The 24,794-nt window shown below is 42.6% G+C and overlaps 1 protein-coding gene across 1 annotated transcript in view; it reads right to left on the bottom strand.

The window, feature by feature from the left end:
• Nucleotides 1–752: 752 nt before the first annotated feature.
• Nucleotides 753–24,794, bottom strand: part of grin2ba (glutamate receptor, ionotropic, N-methyl D-aspartate 2B, genome duplicate a) — a 116,439-nt gene continuing 92,397 nt past the window's right edge. The window contains exons 12-18 of the mRNA XM_051073699.1: nt 23,468–23,621; nt 22,191–22,316; nt 18,677–18,906; nt 18,383–18,543; nt 17,431–17,618; nt 12,980–13,218; nt 753–8,725 (exon numbers count right to left, since the gene is read on the bottom strand). Of these exons, the coding sequence (XP_050929656.1) occupies nt 6,437–8,725; nt 12,980–13,218; nt 17,431–17,618; nt 18,383–18,543; nt 18,677–18,906; nt 22,191–22,316; nt 23,468–23,621 (3,387 nt within the window). The 3' untranslated portion in view covers nt 753–6,436. The remainder of the gene's footprint in view (nt 8,726–12,979; nt 13,219–17,430; nt 17,619–18,382; nt 18,544–18,676; nt 18,907–22,190; nt 22,317–23,467; nt 23,622–24,794) is intronic.

Raw genomic sequence — 24,794 nt, 5'->3', positions numbered from 1 at the left:
CACAACACACAACAGCTGTGCTCGAGGGCACAGGAGAAGAAAAGTATAATGGGATATCTTACTTGACGAGGTCTCAGGAAGGTCCGCTGTACTGCTGCACAGTCCAGCAGGAGCAGCAATTGAGTGTGAGGGGTGAGGCTGGGGGGAGAGAGAGGGGAGAGCAGCCTGAAAGAGAGCAGCCTGAGAGGACCCTGAGGGGGCTGGATGGCATCAGACGAGGCCGTGCGGAGCGCCAGCAGCAGTGTGAGTTGTAGAGGGGACAGACCCAGACCCAACCATTCCACCATACAGTCGCCATATGGCCCTGGTTTCTCAGGCAGACCTCTCCTCTCCTCCTCTCCCAGGAATTCCTGCCAGCCAGGAGAGAGAGAGCCAGCTCGCATGTGACAGAAAGATCATGTATTTGGGAGCAGGACAATGGACGTGTTTGTGAAAGAAAGGGAGAGAGAGAGGAGAAAGACTCTATGAAAGTGTGTGTGTGTGTATTCAGGGAGAAGGAGTCTAAAGAAAGGAGGTAGAGAACCAGACAGTCTGTCTGTGTGTGTTCACTACAGTGAGCAGACAGACTCAGTCAAAACTGCTGAGACGTGAGAGACATGCACAAGTGATGCAAGAAGTGGGGAACTTCTCTGGCACATCAACACACCAGCCAAATGAAACCAGTCAACAGAGTGTGTGCATGTGTGTATCAATGATTCAAAATTCAGAGGTAAGCAGAAGAAAGCTTAAAAAGACTCTGTATGCCATATGCGTGAAACTTATAGTTTTTTATTATTAATACTCAACACTTCATTTTGTTCATCATGTACAAAGAGAAAGAATAGTCTTATTTGAGCACTTATAATTGTAGATATCAGTATTATCCTTATTAGAAGTACCTTAATGATGTTTTTTTGCAATTTTGTCATGACATGGTTAATTTTGTTATTGAGATTACTTTGATCGTTTCCATACAAAAAAAGAAGGTAAATGTTTTCCCCAATATTCAGTATTTACACAACCTGTACAATTATTTGTTTTTGTGTGGTTTTCTGTTTGTATGGTGTAAAAATTTTGGTATTATTTCAAAGAAAAGGGCCACAAAAAGAGAAAAGAATGGCCAAGAATAATATTATGTATATCATTATGTATACAATTGATACTATTCATATGTTACATTTTTTGTCAACCCACAGTAAATTTAATCAGGTTATGTAGTTTCAGTGAAGATGTGTTTTCATAAACCTGTTCACCCTGTGAAATACATTTAGGAGCAACCCCTTATGTCACGTTATCATTAATTCATCCAGCTAAAGCAATCCACTCCAGTTATGAATGATAAAGATGGAAAACAGCAATATTAACAAACAAACAAAACTGTACACAATTTAATAAAAAAAATTGTATGCATCAATGTAAAGCAATATCAATACATGTTAATACGCATACACAGAGAAAGAATTTTTAAATATTAGTTCAAGTTCTGTAATGAATTAGGGTGAATAAGCTGCTAAATTACATGGACCTTCACAATAAATCAATCAAATTCACAGTATAATTCTTCCTGTCTGCATGAGATTAAATCACACAAGTGACTGATAAGAATTAACATTACATCTCAAGTCACCATGAATGTTAGAAATGCTGTTGTGAAACAAACATGTCAAATACCTTTCCTCCAAAGCACAAAAATACATTTTCACTAGTCAGTTTAACCAGTACATTAATTGATCCCTGCAGCTGACCATGTCCTGCTGTTATTTGGTCCCATATTGTCAATAGCTCCTGACAGAAAAGCACATGTCAGCTGAGGTGATATTTAATCCTCCACCTTCAAGATGTTCCAGCCCACTAACTTGCCACGGCCACTTGCCACACACTTGTGTTGTTTAAAAAAGAAAAAAGAAAAAAAAAGTGGCACAGTGATTTGCTCTACATGAACCGTTTGAATAGATGTGTTGTGGCATGCTTGTGTGCAGAGAAGGGAGGCTGGGACCAATTTGGCCTTGAGGGAAATAAAGACTTCTGACGAGCCTTGCTTAGTCAGCATCGCTGACTGACCTGCGCACGCCGGCTGCAGAGCAGAGCAGCTGGAGGTGGTAAAGGCCTGATGATAGCATGTTTACCGACAGTGTCAGGTGCTCAGTAGCTCTAAACTGGAACTAGCTAGCCTTCCCAATGCATGAAAACACAACAGGAAGTGATGTATTGGCACGTACAGTGTACAGTAAGAGCATTTTCTGTTTGGTCATGCTGTTTATTGCAAATGAGGAGAATAAACGTGGTGGCTTGTGTGAAAAATATGCAAACCTAACAGAGTTTATGTGCACACGGATACATTTTTCACTTTTCAATCAACCCTGTGGACATGAAAGCGGTTGAGAAGAAAAACAGAAGAGAGATGAATTTCTTCTCTCAGGGCTGGAGAGAAGATTATAGAGACTTATTGGAATCAGTAACACACAGAAGAAGAGCAAGGGAAATAATTTCTGACTGCATGGGGACAAAATTGCATATGTACACAACAAATTACAAATTATATTTCTCGTCTCGTACGAAGAAACAAGCAGTGCACTAAGTTGCACAAAATAAATTAGAATCCAAAGCATTTAAGTGTTTTCAGCTGTCAAATAACACAGTTTAGTAATATGTGAGCTAAAATCTAGCAACAACAGTTGGTTCCCCTGAAGCAAAACGAAATGAAACATGACAGAGCAAATGTTTCACCTTTTAATAAGGGGTTGCACAAATGCATTTCAGCTTCAAATGGATTCTCAATAAGATGAAACTACACTCGTTCCTGTGCTGAAACCCTCAGCAATATTAACAACATCAACACTGGCAAATCTCCAGTGAGCATTTGTGGGTGTACATGTGTTTACACATGTGTGTGCATATATGTGTGTGCGTGTGTGTGTATATATATTTATATATATATATATATCTTCCTTTACCACAGTGATGTCTATCCCAAACATAGAGAGGGAACAGGATAGGCCGGGCCGACGATGGCTCTAAATTCTGTGTGCAATCACCATTAGAGCCCAGGTCAAAAAAACGGGCAACAAAAACACAAATGTCTTGTAAGATTTTAACAAGGATTGCTGCTTAAAAATGAAGGATCACAATATACTGCCTCTATATGCAAATATCATCTATGTATACATGTAATATTGTATTACATAAATGTGTAGATAATTGAATTTATCTCAAAAAGCATGAAGAAGAGCTTACCTTAAAAAGAGAGAATCTAACACAATTCGAGGGAAACTTAGCAAAGACTCCTAAAACTAAACTTTCCCCTTTAATCACCAAACGTCTACACCTACAATAAATTATCCTCGATTTCCAACACTTTAGTGAAAATAAGAAAAAAGCATAATTCTTAACATAATCAGTATACTGATTGGTAAACTATTATAATTAAGTAAACATGAGATTGAAAGAAAAAGAGGTTCAATTATATCACTTATGATTAGTAATATTTGTGTCTTAACTATATTTTGCATATTTTTGTTCATGTATTTTTTGTTTTTTATGAATTTTTATTATTGTTTTGTTTATTTCTTAAATTGCTGTAAAACATATTGAAAGTTACATCCTGTCTGTCTGTTTACTGTACAAAGTGAAAAGAGTTTTAAATATATTATTTACAAGGAAAAGATTGAACATACTAATGCTGACACTGATTGATGCTCAGCCCCAATCCTGCTTCTGCTCTTTCTTATTTCCTCGCCATTTTCCCTTGTTCTCCTGTCTCATTCTTTTACCTTCTTCTTGCTGATAATGGTTGACCTGAACTTTCAAAAATGTGTGCGTATAAAAATTCCAGAGATCCCAATGTTTTTATTGGGAGAGTCATTTATTTGGGGTGGGGGTGGGAAGGGGGGGGGAGCGGGGGATGAATTTTTGATTTAAGGCGAACTCGATCAGTCTCACTTTGACAGTGTTAACAGAGGCTGTTGAATTTATGAATAGTTATCAGCAGGTTAGTGGGGGGAGAAAAACAGCTGTTATCATTCAATCGTGATTTGCTTCCCTCCACACACACACACACACACACACACACACACACACACACACACACACACACACACACACACCAACCTATTACATTGGTGCATTTAGATCAGGGTATAAGATAGAAGTACGCACTGACAAAGATTCGCACTCTTACACACTCCAGCAGCTCCAATCTCAGGCCGGCACTCCTGCGCAATCTCCTGCAGCCCTTGAACTTCTGACACCGCCAGCTAATCGAAGATCAAACCTTTAAATAACTAATAGCGGCTTCCTTATTCTGTACAGTAATATGATGAGTCATCATCAGACAGCTCGGGGATTGGGGGCGGGGGTGATGGGATGATAAGGCATGTCTACTGAGTGCCTGAACCTACACTGAGTAAAAGGTCCTGTGCAATAAATGAGGCCTCTCCAGCTAGAAAGATTATCTACATTAGTCAAAGTAAAAAGCCTGAAAGCTTTCACAAGATGGCCGCCTTCCCGACGCCTCGGTCAGTGTTGAAGAGGCCTCTCTCAAATAGACATCCTCCTCAGCTCAAGCTTTTATCAGCATCATTGTCAGGGGGCAACAACACTTCTCCTACACATTTTGTAGCATTTCGCCTACATAAACGACAGTGCATATATTGTCCGAACAAAGCTCTCTCCGTGCGCCTCTCAGACTGCTTACGTGAGTGAAAAGTAATGCCTTCTACAAGATACTAGTGAGAGGCCCAAAAAAGTAAGTGCCTGGTGACTGTTGTTATGTAACCTGAATAAAAGAAGTGTTCTAAAGGCTGCCGTGTTGTGAAGTGAGACGCATCGGTCTATCCGTGACAGTGGGACATCCTGAATACAACTGCCTCATAAAGCGCTGCCCGTACTTGACATATGAAATTATTTTACGAAGTTATAAAACATCTCCAACGGCGTCTTGTAGCTAAACCACCAGTGGCAGCAAGCCTGCTGTAAATGTTTACAAGCAGTTTGGGCTCATGAAAGACGACGCCGCAGCAGCCTCAAAAGCACGCCGGTCCGTCCAGTCGCTGCTGCGTCGAGGACCGCGTGGGAACTGGAGGACACATCCACTGGAGACCATTAAGGCACGTCCTTCCTCTCAGTATCTTCGGCTCCTGACGAAACGTGTTGTTCACAGTAACACAAGTTCAGACCGACAAGAACTGTTAAGTGTGTGTGCACTTGATTTGTAATGTCTTGGAACATCAAGTAAGGATCTGTAAGCTCTAAACGTGTCTTCAAGATCCTGTTTTTCCACGAGGAGCAAAGAAATGAATGAGCATGGAGTAAAATATTCTACAGAAAACAGAAAAACAGGAGTTAAAGACTCAGTCTTTCTGGCTTGTTGGTTGAACTAAGAACAACCTTCCTGCTGCCACCAGGGGCAGACAAGATGCAACTACAGATACCAAAACAGTAGTGAAATATTCTACCAACAGAACATAAAACAAGAAAAACTTAGTGATATCATAAGCTGTGTTATCATAATCAATACTAACATCTTTGTTATTCACAATGTTATCAATATTATTGTTGTTCTTATACCCTGTTTTTTTCTATAAGAATATCTTATTATCATTCATGATTGTATTTCTCATAGCAAACAAGATCGGCTCTTTTGGCGTCAGGGATGAGGAGGAGGAGGAGCGGGGGCTGAGGGAAAAGAGGAGAGAGGGAGAACAGAGGAGTGGGGCGAGTGCAGGGCGGAGAGAGAGAGAGAGATGGACAGGCCGGGCTGTCTCCTTCCAGAGAGAGAGTGAGAGAGAGGGAGAGAGAGAGAGAGAAAGAGAGAGAAGCACTAGTCATCTCCTGTGTCGCGGCTCTGGTAAACGTGACAATGTCTCCTTTCTGTGGTGACACAGGGGCAGATGGGCAGTTCGCTTCTCTCTCCGCTCTCGCAGTCTTTCCTCATAAGCACTCAGCGGGAGCTCTCAGACAGCCATCAAATCGCACCAGGCTCACACGTCCAATATCAAACTAAGATGAGGTGTCGTCTCTTTGCGATAATAACCAAGTACATCGACTTCTGCCTCACTGGTAGATGAAATGATGGACTTGAGTCGAGTGCGCTTGTGAGGTTGAGGGGAATGTTAATTGACTGTGTTTGGACATAAAAGTAGAGTAGCTTTGGCCATTTCTGAGAGAGGGTTAACATCCAACACCTCCTCAGGGTGTCCTGATTTTTTTAACCCAGATTTTCTTGAAAAAAAAAAAATCAAGATTTTTCCATTTTTCCCTTTATCTTATTTTTCTATTTCACAGTCTCTACCTTTCAGTCTTTCCTCCTCTGTCTCTCATCTTTCTGTCTCAGTATGGGCTAGGTTTGCAGTGTGTGGACAGCGTCTTTAAAATCATCCCTGATCTCCTAACACTGCGTGCCTCTACTCCTCTCCTCCTTCTCCCTTGCCATTGTCCGCTGCTCCTCCACCTTTTTCTCTCACACGTCAGACTCAATGCTGGAGAGTTTCTCGTACACATGGCCATTGCTTCCATTGAAGGGACGTGGGGGGCCAACCCCCAGCATGGAGCCGTGGTGGTTCATCCCACCTAGGCTGAGCTCTTTTGGGAACCGGGGGGCTACGTTAGACATCACCCCAGCCGTGGCAGACGCTGGCAGATATGACGTCGTGCTCATCTGGCCCCTGAAGTCACTTCGGCTGTTTTTGGCAACTTGTTGCTGCTGCTGTTGCTTTTTCATGTAATATTGTTTGGCTCCATGCATCAGACACTGGTCATCCCCAAAGGTGGGTATAAAGGGGTTTTGGTTTACCCGGTCAGGGTAAAGAGATTTGGATAAAGAGAACGCTGCTCCTCCTCCTTCCATCCTGTCCCTGTCTCTCATGTCTCTCTCTCCGATGGAGCGGCGGTGGAGGCCCTCTCCGCCTCTAAACAGGCCAAATGGTGAACCGGGTCCTTTCCGGCCCTCACCTCCATAAAACAATGGGTCCCTGTCTCTTTCCCTTTCTCTCTCCGAGCCCCCGTGGCGCTCAAATATGTGTGCGAAGGGGCTGGTGCCCTCCATGTAGCGTTCTTTCTCCTTCAAGCTAACACTCCTGGGTGGGGGCAGCATCCCTCCCATACCTGCACCACTCATCCCTCCGCCTCCTCCTAGACCCCCCATCAAACTTCCCATCCCACCTGCCTCCTCTTTCTGAAGGTCAACAAATGTGTCATACGAGTGCTGCCGCCTAAGTGGCTTGCCGAATCCTCCACCCTTCCTCCTCTGCTGGGCCTGAGATTGAGACTGAGGGCCTGCGCCCATACCTCCTCCTCCCCCGCCTTTGCCTCCCCCCATCTGTTCCAAGAGGTGGTTGTTGTCCTCGCTGATATCATAGAGGTTTCCTGTCTTTTTACAGCCCTCGCAGCGCATGCAGGTTGCAGAGCTGGGGCGGCTGTTTCCTCCGCCTCCTGAGGACCCGCAGCTCATACCACCACCATACCCACCACCGCCCCCTCCTCCGTGCATGGACATCTGCTTGCCCCCTCCTCCCCCGCTAGCCCGACAGTTCCTGCACTCCCATTCTCCCCCTGCCAACCCAGATCCTCCCCCACTCTTTGAATCTGACTTTTTGGGTTTGCTCTTAAGAAAGTCATCCACTGGAACCAGGGAGGTGCAGGCTCCCACACCCCCGTCTCTGTTCCCAGGGCCCTCTGTCAGGTCCACATGCTCCCACTGAGGGACGCCCTCTTTGGGCCGAAACTGGTCCAAATAAAAATCCCTAACGCTCTCCTTTTCTCTGAAGAGATAGGAGCTCCCATCGTTGTTTCCTCCTCCACCTCCTCCTCCTCTCTTGCGTTCAGAGGGCAAAAGTGGTGGGGAGGCAGAGCGGTGGCCGTGGTAGTGGTGGTGGCTGATGTGATAGGGTTTCCTCCTGTAGCCCAGCTCAATCTCGTCCAGCTCCCGTCTGGACTTGGCAGAGGCCGGCCTCTTTTTCAGGCTGTCACGGTACTGTTTGCGCTTCTTGGCATTGCCCTCCAGGTTTCCGTAAGTTACCGTGTGCGTGGAAATGTCAGAAACGTCAGAACGTATATTCCCATCGTCATCTCCTCTCCCTCCGCAATAGCTATGCCCAGGGATGTAGGTGGAACTGGAGGCACCTCCTTTAAAGGAGAACTTCCCATACAGGTCTGGTAGGCCTCCCTTGAAGCCCTGGCTTGGGGGAGGTGTCTGTCCAGACAGCAGGTCAAACTTGCTCATATTCCTGTGGGTCAGTGCTGAGCAGGGCTGGGTGGTGAAAATAGGAGCCACCCCTCCGCCCAGGCTGTCACAGTCGAACATGCCGCCCTCCAGAGAACTAGCACTGCCCAAACTATGGGGTCTGTTGGGAGGAGGTCCACTGAGCCCTAGCGTTGAGCCATGGTGGTGCAGGTAGTGGTCCTGGTACAGATTACTGTCTTTAAGGTGGAGGTTGCCAAACGTCCTCTCCACCTCACTGATGTAGTCGCTGAACATGTTGTCTTCTGGTAGGTAAGGAGGCTTGCAGTCAGAGTGGCCCGCCAAGCTGCGCCGGTGTTCAGAGATGTCGTAGACGGAGGACTCACGACGGATGAAGTCCAGAGCGCTGTGTGGTGAGCCGTTCACCCCGGACAGGGAGGCCATGTTCTTGGCAGTGCGTAAGAGGCGCATAATGTTGGAATGGGTGTTGTTCATGGTGGCTGACGGGGAATTCAGCGCTGAGCTGCTCTTCTCCTCAATCTGCACCCCGTGGATACAGCTGTAGATGCCCTGTGTGGGGGAAACACAGGCAGAAGGCCGCATTAACAACTGAACAGTTGGTGAATTAAACTCTTATTATTCACTGTTATTGTATTCCAAGTTGACAAAAACAGTAGATATACATTTACATTGATGACCCTGCTATTTAGAACCTTCAGAACCTAGATGAAGTGAAAACAGCTCTTTTTGCTGATGCTGTCAATACCTTTCCCAATAAATACAGTATATAGTCAATAAAAACAGATGTACATGTAATTTACAGACATTTACAGTAATGTGATATATTAGCCAGTGTGAGATAAAGTGAGACAGTGCAAGTGGGTATACAGCATGAAGATTCAGAGGGGATAGTGTAGCTGGATGGTGGATGATTGATAAAGGCAAAGAGGCAGTAAAACCCCTGAGTCCCACTGGTCAATACCTTTAATCAATGTGATTAGAATTCAGCTGAACAATATCCTCCGGCAGTTATTAAACACCTCAGTTCCGCTACCCCTCGGCTCCACCGGCCACAGCACAATCCCTTCTGAAGAGAAAGGCCAAGCCAAGGAGACAATAGCTGAGCATTTCAGTGACAGAAAGATAAACTGCCCCATTTGCATTCAGTGATGTACGATACAATATTCAGATAAAAATGGATGTACAGAGGAGAGCAAAGCAGGCATGACAGATGGGGACGGTAAAGGATCAGATCAATTCCAAACAATGATTTCACTCAGTTTTTCTGGATGTCTGTAGATGGCTATGGGTATAAAGGGATGCTTTCCACCGTTAAAGATCAAAGATCAGCTGACCTCCATGCTTCTTGCCATTGCAGAGGTCAGGACTCTGCCAAGAGGTTAGAGGTCAGGCAGCTGTCAAACCCTCTCCTGGTTAAGCTATGACTCTGCCCCATCCTCCTCCTTTTATCCACTAATATGACTCGTTGACCCTCGGTCCTCCTTTCCCTAGCCACTCGTTTCTGGTAGTTAATTAGCTACATCGGCAGTGCCTGCAATGCAGCAAAAAGGCCTTCATCCCTCATTCCGGTTTTATAGATAATGTTATTACTTCTTTCAATTTCACAGTCTGTTAACAGCCAAGTATGTAAAGCCTGACACTGGTTAAAACCAAGAGAGGTTAACATACTGTAAATAAAAATATGACTCAACAGTATTCAAGAAATATGGGATTTGGATGGGAATCTTGAGGCAGACAAATACACCCACCTGTGTGGTATTTTAGTTGGGGGGGGGGGGGTCACTTACAACCATCTTTCAATGTTTATCTGGTGCTTATCGGTCTCATCTGTTTCTTTTTTCCATCTGCCTTTTTATATAATTTGTCATCACTTCAGCTCTTTTGTTTTTCTTCTTTCATTGTCCTGATTACACCGCACCTGTTGCTGAATCTGTCACTGATCTTCCCTCCTGTGAGATCTATGACGTCTTCCTGTCTTGGTCTGAATTTCCACAAGCATCCACCTTAATCTTTGAACAATCTTTCCATTAGGTTTCCATGTTTATAGATGCCAAGATTGTGTTGAATTGAGCAATGATAGGTGTTAGAGGGCAAGGTCAGAATGAATATTTGTGCAGTTTTTAAGCTCTTTCTCTCTCACACACACACAAATTCAATATACACACAAACAAGCAACAACAACGACCAGGAACAAGTTATTACTGTAGTGCATCAAATCTCGGACATTTAACAAAGGGACTGCTGCTTCATATTCAGCAGCAGGTTTTGTCCACTCCACATGCCCACATAATGTAACAGTTGGCAGATTGTTGCCGGCCCAGTGCTACAGTAGCTGATTATTTGGGCAGGATGTGTGAATAGCAATAACTGTGGCCTGAGGGCTCCTAAGAATGTTCAATCCACCAGGGGATCACAACAAAATCTATACAGAGAGGCAGGAAATCAACAAATAACAACCTGCCCCCTATGTACAACTGCATATAGAGTACTTTCTGTACAGCTTATAATTTAATACTGCCTGTGTGTGGTGTAAGTATACTGTGCTAAATGCTAATGAACGCAGCCATGATGCGATGTGAGGGCTGTGAAAAGAGAGGTGATTAAACCTCTAATACATTTACTGTTCTAAAGTCATTAGAGGCTTTTTAAATCGATATAATTAATTTGTTTCAGTGTTGCAGGTGGGACCTGGAGGAGCAGGTAGCCGGGGGAGAGCTGCTCACAAAACTGCCGAGCTCCTCCAGGGGAGGGAACGCTAACCGACCATGAAGCCGTGACCGAAGCCACGTGACTCACGCCAACCGTGACAGATGTCTCATTTTTTACACTGCCGAGCTTAAATGTTAATTGCAGCAATAACAATAAAGTTTATTGGATTATGCTGTGAAATTAAAAAAGCGGAATCAATCTGAGTGGCAGCGCAAGAACCAAAGAAAGAAAAGGAAGAAATGGCCGAGGCTGGAGAGAAAACACTCGAGTAAATGAGAAGGAGACAATGTGATGCTGTGGCCGAGGATTGTGGAAAGATAATAAACGATAATTTCCACTGTTGTTGTTTCGTAATGCAGAGCTCACTGCTACATATGCAAATGAACACTCTCAATGAATATTTCCCCTGAATATTTTACCATACTGAATCATTTGGCTTTATTTGTGGACACACAATGTTCATTTATGTTGTCACATTGTAGCAAAGACAGAGGTAATTTCTGTAAATGAGAGCAATCACTGAATGTTATACAAAGCATAATTGCTCCCAGATCTAGTTCCCTAACAAATTATAATGGTGTAATAATCAAAAACAACACCAAGCAGCCTGTCTTTGGAAACGAGAAGTCAACTGACACTTTAGCAACTGGTACTTTATGCTCCTTCTACACAAACAGACACAGACATACACACACAACAATAAACAAGGCAACAGCAACGACATAAAATTAACACCATACAAAATAATCAAAGTTGGGCACTGGAGCATAATATTAGAGCAGAGAGGGGAAAATGTTATGTTTTTTTGTAGCCTTGCTCTCTTGGCACAAGGAGCCCCGGCACCACAGCAGCATATCAAATGGAGGGAGAGAGCAGCAGTGTGTGGCTCTCTGCTGTAAATTAGCCACGTGGTTTAGCCTGCAGCGGTTCACCTTCAGAGGCACACAGTGAATTACACCGGAGCCATGTCAAAACAATTGGAATGCAAATCAAATACCTTGGGGGTGACTTTGGTCCCCTGGGATCCAGTAATCTACCCTCTCCGGTTCTGTGGCTGATTTTTGTTGAGTGAAATATTGATTTCGGCTCAACATTTTGTAAATATTTACCTCATGGGCGTCAGAAAGGCTTAAGCGTCACAACAAGAGGAGAAAGCTCATTTGCCAGTTTATACTTTGGAAGTGAAAATTTGGGTTGGTTTGTCACATAGGATACATGCTCATTCACAAATTTAGCATGTCTACAGCCTTGAGGAATCAAGCACTTCATTTTCATTCATTTCAGAGACATTAGAGACAGTAAAGCTAATGATGTAGGGAGGAATAAATAAATAATGAAGGTGACTTTGGAGACAAGCAGGATACAGTGATGCAGAGGTTAACTGGAGAATTAAAACCTATTCAGATGTTTGGTACCTCCCTACTTTCCTGTCTTACCCAGTGAGAGATAATGAACAACCCAAACTTAATGATACAAAAAAATATCATATTTTAAACCATGAGTGAGGTGCCTGTTCTGGGTATTTACTTTTATGCCCGTCAGAGAGTTCTGACAATAATAATGAGGATTTCTTTACAAAATGGCAATTCACACTGTATAAGCAAAGACAGGAGGAAGGATTTCTTCATCTGCTACTCCAAGCAGTTTGTACACATAGAAAAAATACAACTGAACCCCACTGTAGGTAGCACCCCCTCTCAGGTGTTAAAGTTATCACCTTTGGTTTGAACTTTTAACAAAAACAGCAGAGTAGCTGCCGAAAGCTGGGTGGAAGTTTTGCATAGAAGTTGCCGTTTATTTATATCTGCCACGGCACAATTTGGAAAATGCGCCAGGTAGCGAAGTGTGATACTACTGGGCTTATGTTTGATTTTGATGCTTGGAAACACAAGCAAGGTGTGAAATGTGTCAGCTCCAGCTCTGTACAGACTTTATTGGCAATGTGAATCTGTCATCAGAGTATTTGTGAAAAAGTAAGCTGATCAACATTTTTCATCAGAGAGTGGTAAATGTGCTGCTTTCTGCATTTGATGGTACTACACCACACACATGGATACATTAAAATAAAAAATGTATTTTCTTGTCATTTCTCACCCTGCTAATGGTGAAGACGAAGCCAGGTCGGCCGGAGCAGACGCCCATGAAACAGAAGCGAAGCTGCCAGTAGAACCAGTGTTCACAGATAAAGGTGATGAGCGACAGAGCCATGGCGGCACCGAGCATGTAGAAGACACCGGCCATGTTGTCCACATCCAGCTGGCTGGACATCACCTCATTCTTCTCGTGGTGGCAGATCCCCGTCAGCCACAGGGACTCCAGCTCCTCCATCTCACCTGGATGTTGGAAATGTAATGGCACAGAGGGAGGAAGGACGAGGGAAGTGAGAGAGTGAGAGGATAAGGGGAGAAACAGATGGTATGGAAAGCAAAGAAGGCAGGGAGAGGTGGATGAGAGTGCGGGATGGAGTGATGGTAAAGAATTGGGGAAAGAGGGATGGAAGCAAGGAAGGAATTGTATCTCCCATACAGGGATAGATAGAAGAAGAAAAGGAGACAAGACAGAGGATAGGGGCACGATGATGACATGTGGAGAAGTGTTTTTATAATTCGTACGGGAATTGAAATAAAGAGAGGGGTGTGAAAAAAGTGGGAAGGAATGTAAAATATAAAGTAGAAAGGAGGGATATGATGTAATAACAGGAAGGGTATTGGTGGACACGAGGGATGGAGAGATGATGCAACAGAAGAAGGGGGGGGGGTCAGGGTAGTTAGAAGAGAAATACAACTCTGAATTTTGCAGTAGGCTTTATAACCTAACACACATGCCATTGGTCACATGCTAATTTTACTGATCTGATTTGCACTCATTCCTGCAAGTAACTGTGTGTCAGGGGGCTTTTAAACCAAGCATGTAAATAAAGCGTGTGTATCTATGCAAATTGTAAAAAACAAGCGTTTTTGTGTGTGTGTGTGTGTGTGTGTGTGTGTGTGTGTGTGTGTGTGTGTGTGTGTTCGTGCGGCTGCCCATGCGTCTGATGCTGGTCCCTGAGCTTCTGGTCTCTTTGTGGGTCACCTTCTGTTTCATCACGAGCTGTTCTCTATCAAAGCCGACTGTGGCAGGACAGGCGTCGGTTAATTAATCATACATTCAGCCGCTGTCGCTGCATGTCAGCGCGACTCTTGCACCAGAGCGCTGGCCAGCCTCTGAGCAACAACATGGAGCTCCACAGCATACAAACTCAGGCATATGCACAGTACACACACGAATGCCAGCAAAAATACATAGACACAGTCATACAACAGCCTCTAGTCATAACCTGCTGATAAAGTGATAAATGGCAACTGCAACCGTTTTGTAGCCATTTTGTTGTTTATTGGTTATCTGACAGTGGAAAGTAAGAGCACACATGGTGTGAGGATGCAATAATTGTCCCAGACAGGATTTGAATCCAGGACATCACAGTTACACACTGTGTGCTGAACACTGTAAAAAAAAGTGTCAATTATAAATGTTAATGCAAAAATTTGATTTTATCATTACTGGTAATGGGAATTTTTCAACCATATTAATGTTTTAGACAGATGAGTGTCGATTTTTCTGTAGTACATTCCCACAAACATCTGAAATACCACAAAGTCACAAATACAAAAACCTAGTCTCAACTACATTGTCTACTCGTAGAGAAACAGCTAACCTGGCCAAGTTTGAAGACAAATAAAAAAACACCTACTAGCACCTCCAAATAAACTATTAACAGATTACATTTGGTTTGTTTAATCCTTGCAAAAACCTAGGTATAAAAATAATTTGCTATTTTGCTATGGTCATGTGTGGAGCTATTTCTTTATGCTAAGCTAAGCTAACTAGCTGCTGGCAATAGCTTCATATTTACTGTACAGACATCAGAGTGGGATTAATCTTCTCATCTAACTCTCTGCCAGAGAGCAAATAAGTGTATTCTTTAAAAACTAGTCCTTTTGCAACTTTTTTGCTATTCTCCTTGCACTCTGGACAATAATGCAAGGAGAATAAAATGAAGAGCACTGGAAGACTAAGAGACTGAGAGAATGACAATGAATTATATAATCAAATAGGACAGCTGTAGACTGGCAGGTAGTTAATTGCACTCTTACATAAAACCTCTTGCTTTCAGCTGTTTTATATCAATCTTTATTGCCTGTTGTCTTCTTTTCTGTTGCCCTCTTCTTACTTCTTGTCACTTTGCACAGTCTAATAAGTAAAAGTATGGAATACATAAGTTACTATAACAAAAGTGTTTTAGAGTCAAGAGTCAGATGAGAAAGTTAACAAAGAGCTGAGGGAAAAGTCATTATTTTCTAACTGATGTCTGGTGTCTCTGAAATGATGCAACAGGTCTTTGATTGGCTTTAAGGACAAAAAGTCACTGAACTCAGCTGAATGACTTCAAAACTTTCCATCCAACAGCTAATTAGAAAATCACCAATCAAAATTGCAGTTTCTTTTTCACGACAGCTGTGATATATTTTTTGCTCAGGCCTGCGTCAAACTACCCAGACTCCCCTCCAGCCTTCGTACCAGGCCACTGGGCTTTCCACGTGAGTCTGATCACTTTCTAGGCCACCAGGAGGGGAGTGGATGGTGAGGCGTGGCAAAGTGACATTGAAATCCTGAGAGGGGCGAGACAGGGCCGCTTGGTTCGTGTATGAATGCTGTTGCAGTGGCACAGGGGGATGTTACTGCAAGCCGACCCATATTCAACCACATGCATACACAGGTGTTAATACATAAAAATGCACAGACACACACAAATTAATTAAAAAAATAAAAAATATATATTTTTGTAAGTTGAACACATAAATAATCAAACTTACAATCAATAAGTCAGAAACAAGATGCACACAACGCTTACTGAATTGTATGTAGGTTGATAAAAATAAACCTGTGTCACAAATAGTCAGTCATCTCTACTCTGTTCTCTCTTTATCTCCCTAACACACACACACACACACACGCACACACACACCCTTCCTGCTTCCTACACATACGCACTCTAATTTTCAGAGGCCTGACCCATATTCACATGAGCACCCGCACACACACACAGTCACACAGACACACACATACACTCACACACAAACCCGCGAACTCATGCGCACACGGTGTCGAAATACACCAGGAGCGATGCTGGCACCCCTAACTGGGACGCACTATAGTGGGCCCCGGAGGGCCCTTGGTTCAGGATGCTCACAACACGCTGGACCATGCCCAAATAAACTAGCTACAGCACACGCCAAACTTCCATTACATTTCCCATTCTGAATTGAGCTGTATATCAAAACAGGACATTGTGAAATTAGACTGTTAAAGTCGATAAACTCAGCAAAAAGCCATTGTCTGTCACATTTTGACTTGTTTACAATCAAGAGTTTTTGCTTGAAAACCATAAAGCATGTGCTATACGGGTTAGGAATGGACATTTTGAACACATTTCATTTCATTCCCTGCTCGTTCTGAGTCTCATTAATGCTCGGGCAAGGGCTGACAGGAATGAAGTGCGTTTCAAAGGAACAAGCCCTGGAGAGCTTGGACAGTCTCCCATAAAAGGCAAGCGTGATCATAAAGCGTAGGGCCCCCATGGTGGAGCTAAATCTCAACTTATATTTCCAGCAGCACCTTCTCTCTCTGTACCTGATGTATGAGAGAGTGGGATTACTGTACACCTGACTTGAAGAGCCAGTTAAACACTAAAATTGTGGACCCAGACACTCAAATTCCTTACATAAACTGTAATTTTTTCCTCCTTCTGCCAATTCTTATTCTGAACAGATGGGAGTGGGTGAAACCCAAAATATGACTGTCCGAGAAACCTTTTTTTTTTTTTTGCATGAGTTAATGGTAGATATTCTTACAAATACTTTATTTTACACTAATATACAGAAGAGATTTGTGGGCAAATTCTGAGTAAATCCAGCGCCTTAAATTAGTACTTGAAAGATGGCTATTACATTTTGGATCTTATTTTCATAGATGTGGTTATGGTGACATTGTACTCACTGAGTTCTGGGAATATCCACGTTAAAAATAAGTCAGATGCAAATACAAAGACCATTGGTAAAATTTTGACTAAAACTATCTGTTGTGCAGATCAGTCAGGGTTTACCTTGACAGTACTTAATGTACCTGTACACACTCACTGTATTCTTGTGCTAGGAGGCATTATTAGCAAAATTTCAGGTTTTGCCTCCAAATGAACCACTTTAGATAGCAGTTTCTCGAGAGAGAAACGATGGACAGAGCCAATAAAATAAAATAAGACCACAGACCATGGACTTATCCCTTTACTGATTGCTGTAGGACTGTCAATCAGAAGTTATGTTCTGTTTCTTTCCCTGGTAAAGTATAGTCTTATCTTAGTCACTATCTGGTGCATCTTTGAGTAATTAAATATACAACTCATCACATCAGCACAGCTGTATGCATGACAGAGCCTCTGCTCACTGAGTGCATTAAACAGTGCACTGTCTATGAATAAAACAGAGGAAGAAAACAGCACGTTGTCTCACCGTCTCCAAAGAGCTGAAGGATAGCCAAGTCCACATGTCTCTTCCAGAGTGACTCCTTCTGGATGGCGATGCCGTACCCCGTGGTGGCAAAGATGTAGCCGCTGCCAATGGTCACCAGCTTGCAGCCCTCGTCCCTGCCGGCCATGTAGTTCAGTACAGCTGCGTCATAAATGAAAGCGTCTAGTTTGCTAATGAAAAGGAGAGCGAGGGAGAAAGAGAGAGAGAGATAGGTTACAATTAATTAGCACTTCGGAGTCAGACATCACCGCTACAACATTCCAATTAACCTGCTAAATAGCACTAAGCTGCTGATAAGTGTAATAGACTTCCACTTGGTTTGCCAAAGGCTGGAGCTGGCACACAGACTGGCGAAAAGGAACACTCTATGAAAACTGAAGAGGGGGAGTAAAAGTATTATTGGAGTTTTTCCACTACAATATGTTTACATGAAGACAAGTAGGAAAGACATAAACAAAACACTTTAGCACTGACTATTTATAACCCTATATCCACGTAACTTGCACTTTATATTACAGTACACTGCATGATGCCCATGACCATTTGACCTTTCCATATTTTCTCTCCTGTGCTGATTCCCTTAAAAACTATAACAGCTGCTACAATGTAATTGAATTCCACCCCTTGATCTTAACGAAATGAAAATATATTTAGTAAAATGCGAAAAATGGGCAGGTTTAAATATAATAAACTATTGACATAAGAGATGTTTACATGCCTGAAGCCAAGACATTAACATGTACTGAATGTATTGTTTAATAGTTCAAGATGATAGTCACCATTTTGTCAATGTGGGACTTAAGACTCTCAATACTTACTACTCTCCATTCATTTTTGATGTGAAAATCTTTTTGCGTGGACTTTAACAGTCAATCTGGTTTTACAAGATTAAACTAAATGTACCACAGCTCTACTTTACTGTACAGCTGCTCACCCGGACTTTAGACTCTGCAGAGCCTCATTGACGTTTCTCTGGTGGAACTTTGTCATGTAGGAGTGCATTTCTGGATAGTTGTTCCTTATGTTCCTCTCTGTACTCCCATTTGGGACAGTGCCAAACCGAAACGGAGGTGAGAAGTCATTGGGACTCTGGAACTAAACACAGAAGAAGGAGAAATGGAGATTGGCATGTTAAAACATCTACGTTACAAATTTGACTTACAGATATGAAAAAGAAGGGAGATTAGAAGATTGTGGCACATTATGAAAGAAAGACTTTCCATCATACCTTTTTGTCTGAGAGACCAGATACCTGGTCCACATATTCCTCCTGGATCATGAAAGCAGCCAGGTTGGCAGTGTAAGAGGCCAGGAAGATGACAGCAAAGAAGGCCCACACTGACACCATGATCTTACTGGTTGTGCCTTTGGGGTTCTGCACTGGCACAGAGTTGTTGAAGACCAGACCCCACAGCAGCCAGATGGCCTTACCGATGGTGAAGGATGGACCGTGAGGCTCTGAAAGAAACACAGTCATGGTTAAAGAATACGTGACGGATCAGCCTTGGTTTCTAAACCAGTGCGTGGGACACACAGTTGGACTGCTTATATTGGTGGGTCTCCAGCTGAGCAGTGATTTTGTTTGGCAGAGGGAAACTAAATGTCATCTATTCTTCTTTCACTGCTCTAAGTTCAGTTCAGAAAGGCAACATATAAATACATTCTCATGAAAGCTACCCTGGTCTGGCAGTATAAAGTTTTATCCAGTTATTTGTTACTTCATGTTAACTTCATGGTAATGTCAGTCTGTCATCCAGTCTATCCACCATTTTGGTCCACATTCATATCTCCCTCAGGATGAATTGTAATAACTTTGGTGATCCCTTGACCTTTTCCTTGGCATTATCATCAATATTAAATGTTTTATTTGTCTAATACTTTGTGACTGAATACCTACAAACTAATGACATTCCCATCAGCCTCAGCTGTACGTTTTCTGTGTAGTGCTAGTTAGCTAAAGTTAGCATGCTAACACACATGTTGATGAATAAGGTAAATATCAGTATGTTAGCATGGCCTTTGGGACCATTTTACCTGGCTAACTTTAGCGTTTAGAGCTACTAGCATTGCTGTTTCTATGTATTAGCCCATTATTTTTATAAATGGGGTGGACAAATTAATAGAAACACCTACCACAGCACACTACAAACTGCCGCCTGCAAAATGACCATACATCAGTTTCAACAAAAACTGAACTTATAACTTTCATCAGGGGAGGATTCATTTTTTAAGAGAGGATGATTGGCAAGTAACAAAAACAATGTTGCAATACATTTGACAGTGCTGCACACAAGAAGGCTAAACACATAATTGCAGATACTTCACACCCCCTACACTCAGAGTTTGCGGTGCTCCCATCAGGCCATCAATTCAGGTCCAGCCGGAAAATATACAAGATGTCTTTTATTCCATATCCTATACAGGCCCTGAACACAGGATGACTGGGTGTTATTTTATAAGACCAGCTTTCTGATACTGCTGCTATCTGCTTGTTGCACTACTCTTTGTATGTTGTACATGCTAAATGTTTCTTAAGGGTGTGTGTGTATGTATGGCGTATGTAATTGTAGAAATTTTTCATTGTGCTGGATGAGAAGCCAAAGAAAAATTTCCACTCAGGTGGACAATAAAGTTAATCTTAATCTTAAATGTGAATGTAATTAATATATTATTGATTTTTTGTAATCACTTAAGAACTATAGTGATTCAATTCATCCATGAGCTGACAGAAGACTGTTTCATTCCAGCCATTATACTGTGATTAGCAGTTGGTTCATAATGTTTGTGTGGGTATGTGTGAGTGTGTGAGAGAGAAAGAGCGAGAGAGTGTGTGCAAGCATGTGGGTGTGTATTGTTGTATGAAGCTTTTGTTCATGGACAAGCCGTTGTTATTGTGCCAAATATCTCCTTTGTGAAGTTTGCATAAAAGTTGGTTAAATGAATCGGCGCTTTACAAATCTGCAGTGAAGCCATTGATACATTATTGCGTCGAATCCTTTGAGTCCAAACTTCGATCTGCACTCTTCATGATACCAAGCTCCCACAGCGCTACAAGCAGATAAAACAAGGAGGCACACAGAAGAGAACGGTGCTTTAGGGAGGACTACATCTTCTCCAGAACATGATGAAGGATGAGAGGAATGAAAAAAAGATAGCCATTGTCTATATATAGCCACATCAGAGACAGAGTTGTGGGAAGACATTGATTTTTTTTTTTTTTTTTTTTTGATTCTTATCTTTTTGGCTAGGGAGATCTAACACAAAACTAGCCCCTTGCTGTCAGAGCGCTGGCATGTGATTTTGGGAAAAATGGAAATGAATGCAAATGACTTGTCCGGTATGAAGGAAGCAGCACTTGAGGTGTGCTGAAACCAAGGCAGTGAGACACACCTGTAAATGATAAAAAGACAGCAGCGTGGAGGAGGAGGATGAAGAGGAGGAGAGGAGAATGAAGTCATTGGGTCAGCGAGGACGGCTGGTCTGTATGTGGAGGTGGCCCACAATGTTTGTGCATGTCTGTGTCTCTGTCAGTCATTGTGCAAAAAGACAGTTTGTACAAGACGATCCACAGTGGTATTGTTGGAGACAGAAAGCATTAACCTGCAAAGCCTCTGTACCTGTACTTGCTTGTTTGGAGTAAATTACTAGTTGGTGCATTACTCATCGAACACACTTTTGCTGAAGGACTAAATTGCCCGCCACCATGTGTGGATTCTCATTCGCAAACTCCTGCAAAGATAAAAGTATTTTATATTTTCATCACCCTTTGAATGTTGAAATTTGGTGGACTGATAGAACTCGGCTTGATTTTGGATACTCAATTCCACCATCAGAGCTTTTTTCTCTCACTACTGTACTGCTTTCATGTGCTGGTGATAGTCTCACATCCAAGATTTTCAAGTTGGCTGCTACACGTCATCCCATTCAGAAGCTATTCAGAAAATCAGAACCCTAGAAAATCTCAGAAGATTAAACACAGCAGGCAACAAAACAGTGGTGAGTGCCGGTTCTTCATTCAGGCTTATGATTTAATTTATCAATTAGGATAAATGGTGAAAAGTGGCCACTGAAAAACAGATGCCAAAAGAAAATAAAGTGTTATATTAGGTATTTGCTTTGAGTGTGATTTATATGATTTTCAGATACACTATGACATCCTCACTGTTCATCAACACAGTCCTGTCTCCTACACAGTATGCTTATATACTACTCATTTGTTTTGCCATATAAGTTTTGGACTAAATGTGGTGGGTGGTTAGGGCATACACTGCACTTTTTCAAAGTTTCACCAGCACCTCGATGTGATGACCATTAACCAAGTGCTTTATGTTGACTGAATTCAGTATGACTGGTTTGTGTTGGCAGTGAGTTTCATTGTTATGCAGATATAATAATTAGGCTAGAATTATATTCTCTACAAAATGGATCTGATACTGCAAATTATTTGTTCGAGTGCTGCAAGTCTAACTTTTACTTTGTCAAAGTAAAAAATCACTTCAAGCACATGTTGCAAAGGTATAATTTCACTGCCAAATTCATCCCTAAGTGTGCCCTCCCATCTGGTGTGTTCTGAGCAAAGAGAGTGAGAGATGAGGGAGGCAACACGGTTAGAGGACTAGAAGAGAAAGTGACTGCATTCATTTGCATCTATATCCTCAAACAGTAGTGCAGGTACCATGCCTGTGTCTATGTGTGTGTGTCTGTGTGTGTGTTTTTGTGTGTGCTGAGCTGAGGCCTCTCACCTTTGCCGTCAGCCAGACAGCGGTTGTAGCCCACAGGGCTGAAGTACTCGAATATAAACACAGCCACTGCTGACACCAGCAACAGCATCACAAACATCATCACCCACACATCCGCACTGAAGGGCTCTGGAGGGAAGAGAAAAGGGAGAGAGGGGAGGGAGAGATGAAGGGAGACAAGGGAGGGGAGGGATTGAAGGAGGGAGTGTGGACAGACAGAGATAAGGAAATGAGAAGAGAGGGGGGGAAACAGGGTTGTAAGGAGGAAGAGGAAGGGGAAGAGACAAGGGACATCAGGATAGAGGGAGGTAGAGGGAAAAAAGAGCGAGGGCGGCAGAGAGAAAGAGAGGAAGAGAAAATGAAGCGAGAGGGCAAGAGAGATATGCAAATGTAGTGCGCCAGATTGAGAAGAGGAAGGAAGAGTCACAGAAATGGAGTAGGAGTGGGAAATATGAGAGGGCAAAGAGACAGGGAGTGGAAGAAAGAATAAATAAACAGTTAGCTATATTATCATGTACTCCAGTGTAACTCGTGGCACAAATGTATTAAACTTGGTGTCCACTAAATCACTTCTAGGTCAGGTCGTCAACCTGAAATGATCTGACAAAGATCCATCTAACTCTCTCTGTCATGAGAAGTGACAAAAGGACAGTTACATAAAACTTAAATAATTGTTAAAATCATTCCAAAGAATCTTAGAAACCAATCTGGTGTCTCTGAGTCAAAAAATGAAACAGTGAAACTGACAAAAGGACATGCTACACATTTCACATATCTGCTAAAAAAAGAAAAGAAAAGGGCGATTACTGGCAAAATGGATTTGATGCAATTCAATGTACCAAACATGTAGGTAACAGTATTAAGATAAAGTATTTGAAAATGTTAAGTGTGGTTTACAATAGAAACCAAGCAGCCCTATGGCAGACATGGACCATTGTTGTCTAGAGCCGCATCCATGGTACCTATCCTGCAAATTTCACCTCTGAACCTGAAATGGTTTAGGCTAAAGAGCCACTTCTTTGTTTGGTGTAATAATAATACTAATAACTACACCTGCAAGCAGGTATACCAGGGTCCAAGCAACCAATACAACTCAGAACCAAAAGCCACCATTTCCAACCATGAAGAGAAGGCCATTACTGAATAGATTTTCTGTTTAATGATAACCTCATAATTACAATGTTCATGAAAATGTCAAAACATGGCCATGAGGCTCTCCTTTCCACCCATCTTTGAAAACCATCATCAGTTTTTTACAGCTGGTTTACTGTGCTCCTCACCTAAAAAGGCCGAAGGCGAAACTGTGCCGTTGCTACGCGAGACCATGACGCTGATGCCCGTCTCGATGAAGGGGACGGAAAAGTCGATGACCTCTGACCTCTCCTCGTTGATGGTCAAGGAGCCGACGGCCATGTGGGCGTTTTTCAACACCACCTAAGTAAGAGACAGACAGAACAGAAAGAAAGAGACTGTCCATTATCCATCCATCATTTAAACATCTTATCCATCCATCAACCAACAATCTGAAGCACTGTAAGGTAATGAAGAGAGCACACTATCAAGGAAAAATCTGTCTTAAGACTTCAGCTTCTCCCTGAGGGGGAAAAGTCTTGTGTGCTGTTGCAACAAAAAACTAATTCAGTCAACATAGTTAAGAATAGCTTACAGTAAAAAAAGAAAAAAAAACAGCATAAAAATAGCATACCACACCTATCAGTTCATTTGAAGGTGATTGTGCAGTCTATCTAAATGTGAGTGATTCTTGTTAAGGAAATTGATGGGAACAATGTGATGCCCCGTGCATTTCTGGGTCTAGTTTGTCATTGGTTTTGTTCTTATTCCTCTGGATGAATGAATAAATGTGAGTGTGCCTCTTAGCAGAAATGTTTTCAGCATCTAATCTATTACAAGTAAATATCAGGTCCTAATGTCAGTCCTTATAATTCAAAAGCAATGACTTGTGTCTAGACACATCATTTTATACTGACGTTCAACATTTATACAGACAGAATCCATTGTACTGTAGACGAGGTCAAAATAACAATTTGTCAACTGATCACAATGAAATTCAGCAACAAGTCTGTTCAGAGTGAAGGAGAAAAGTTGCAGTTGCAGTTGTTCTTGCTTTCTCCATTAACCTGTATAAACCCTGCAGCAGATTCAGACTCACTACTCTCTCTTTTAGCTGTCAGAGGTATCTTGGGAAATGTAGGAAATCAAATCTGACATAATAGCAGATGGGACAGTTTGAGGGAAAGTGGATGCATTAATAAAGTGGAGAAGGAATTAGAATGAGCAAAGTGAGGAAAAGAAACACATGAAAATGGAGACGTTGGAGACAAAGATAGAACACGACAGGTAGAGACAGGAGGCCAACACACTTTCTACAAACACACACACACACACACACAGCGCTCAGAGTGGACACTCGTGATGTTCACCAGGGGAGGGGAAGAGGGAAAAAGACAGAAAGAGGGAAGAAGAAAGTGGGTTACCACAGTGGGTCATGGCTGCTTGAAATAGCCGCCCCAATGCCTCTCCTTCCTCTACCTGCCTCCCTCCTTTCAGTACCTCTGCACAGGTAGTATATTTAGCCCCAAATTTTAC

The sequence above is a fragment of the Lates calcarifer genome, linkage group LG11 (assembly GCF_001640805.2).
Source record: "Lates calcarifer isolate ASB-BC8 linkage group LG11, TLL_Latcal_v3, whole genome shotgun sequence".
Lineage (NCBI taxonomy): Eukaryota > Metazoa > Chordata > Actinopteri > Centropomidae > Lates > Lates calcarifer.
Note: the sequence above shows the minus strand (reverse complement) of the source record. Positions and strands in the feature narration are given on the sequence as shown.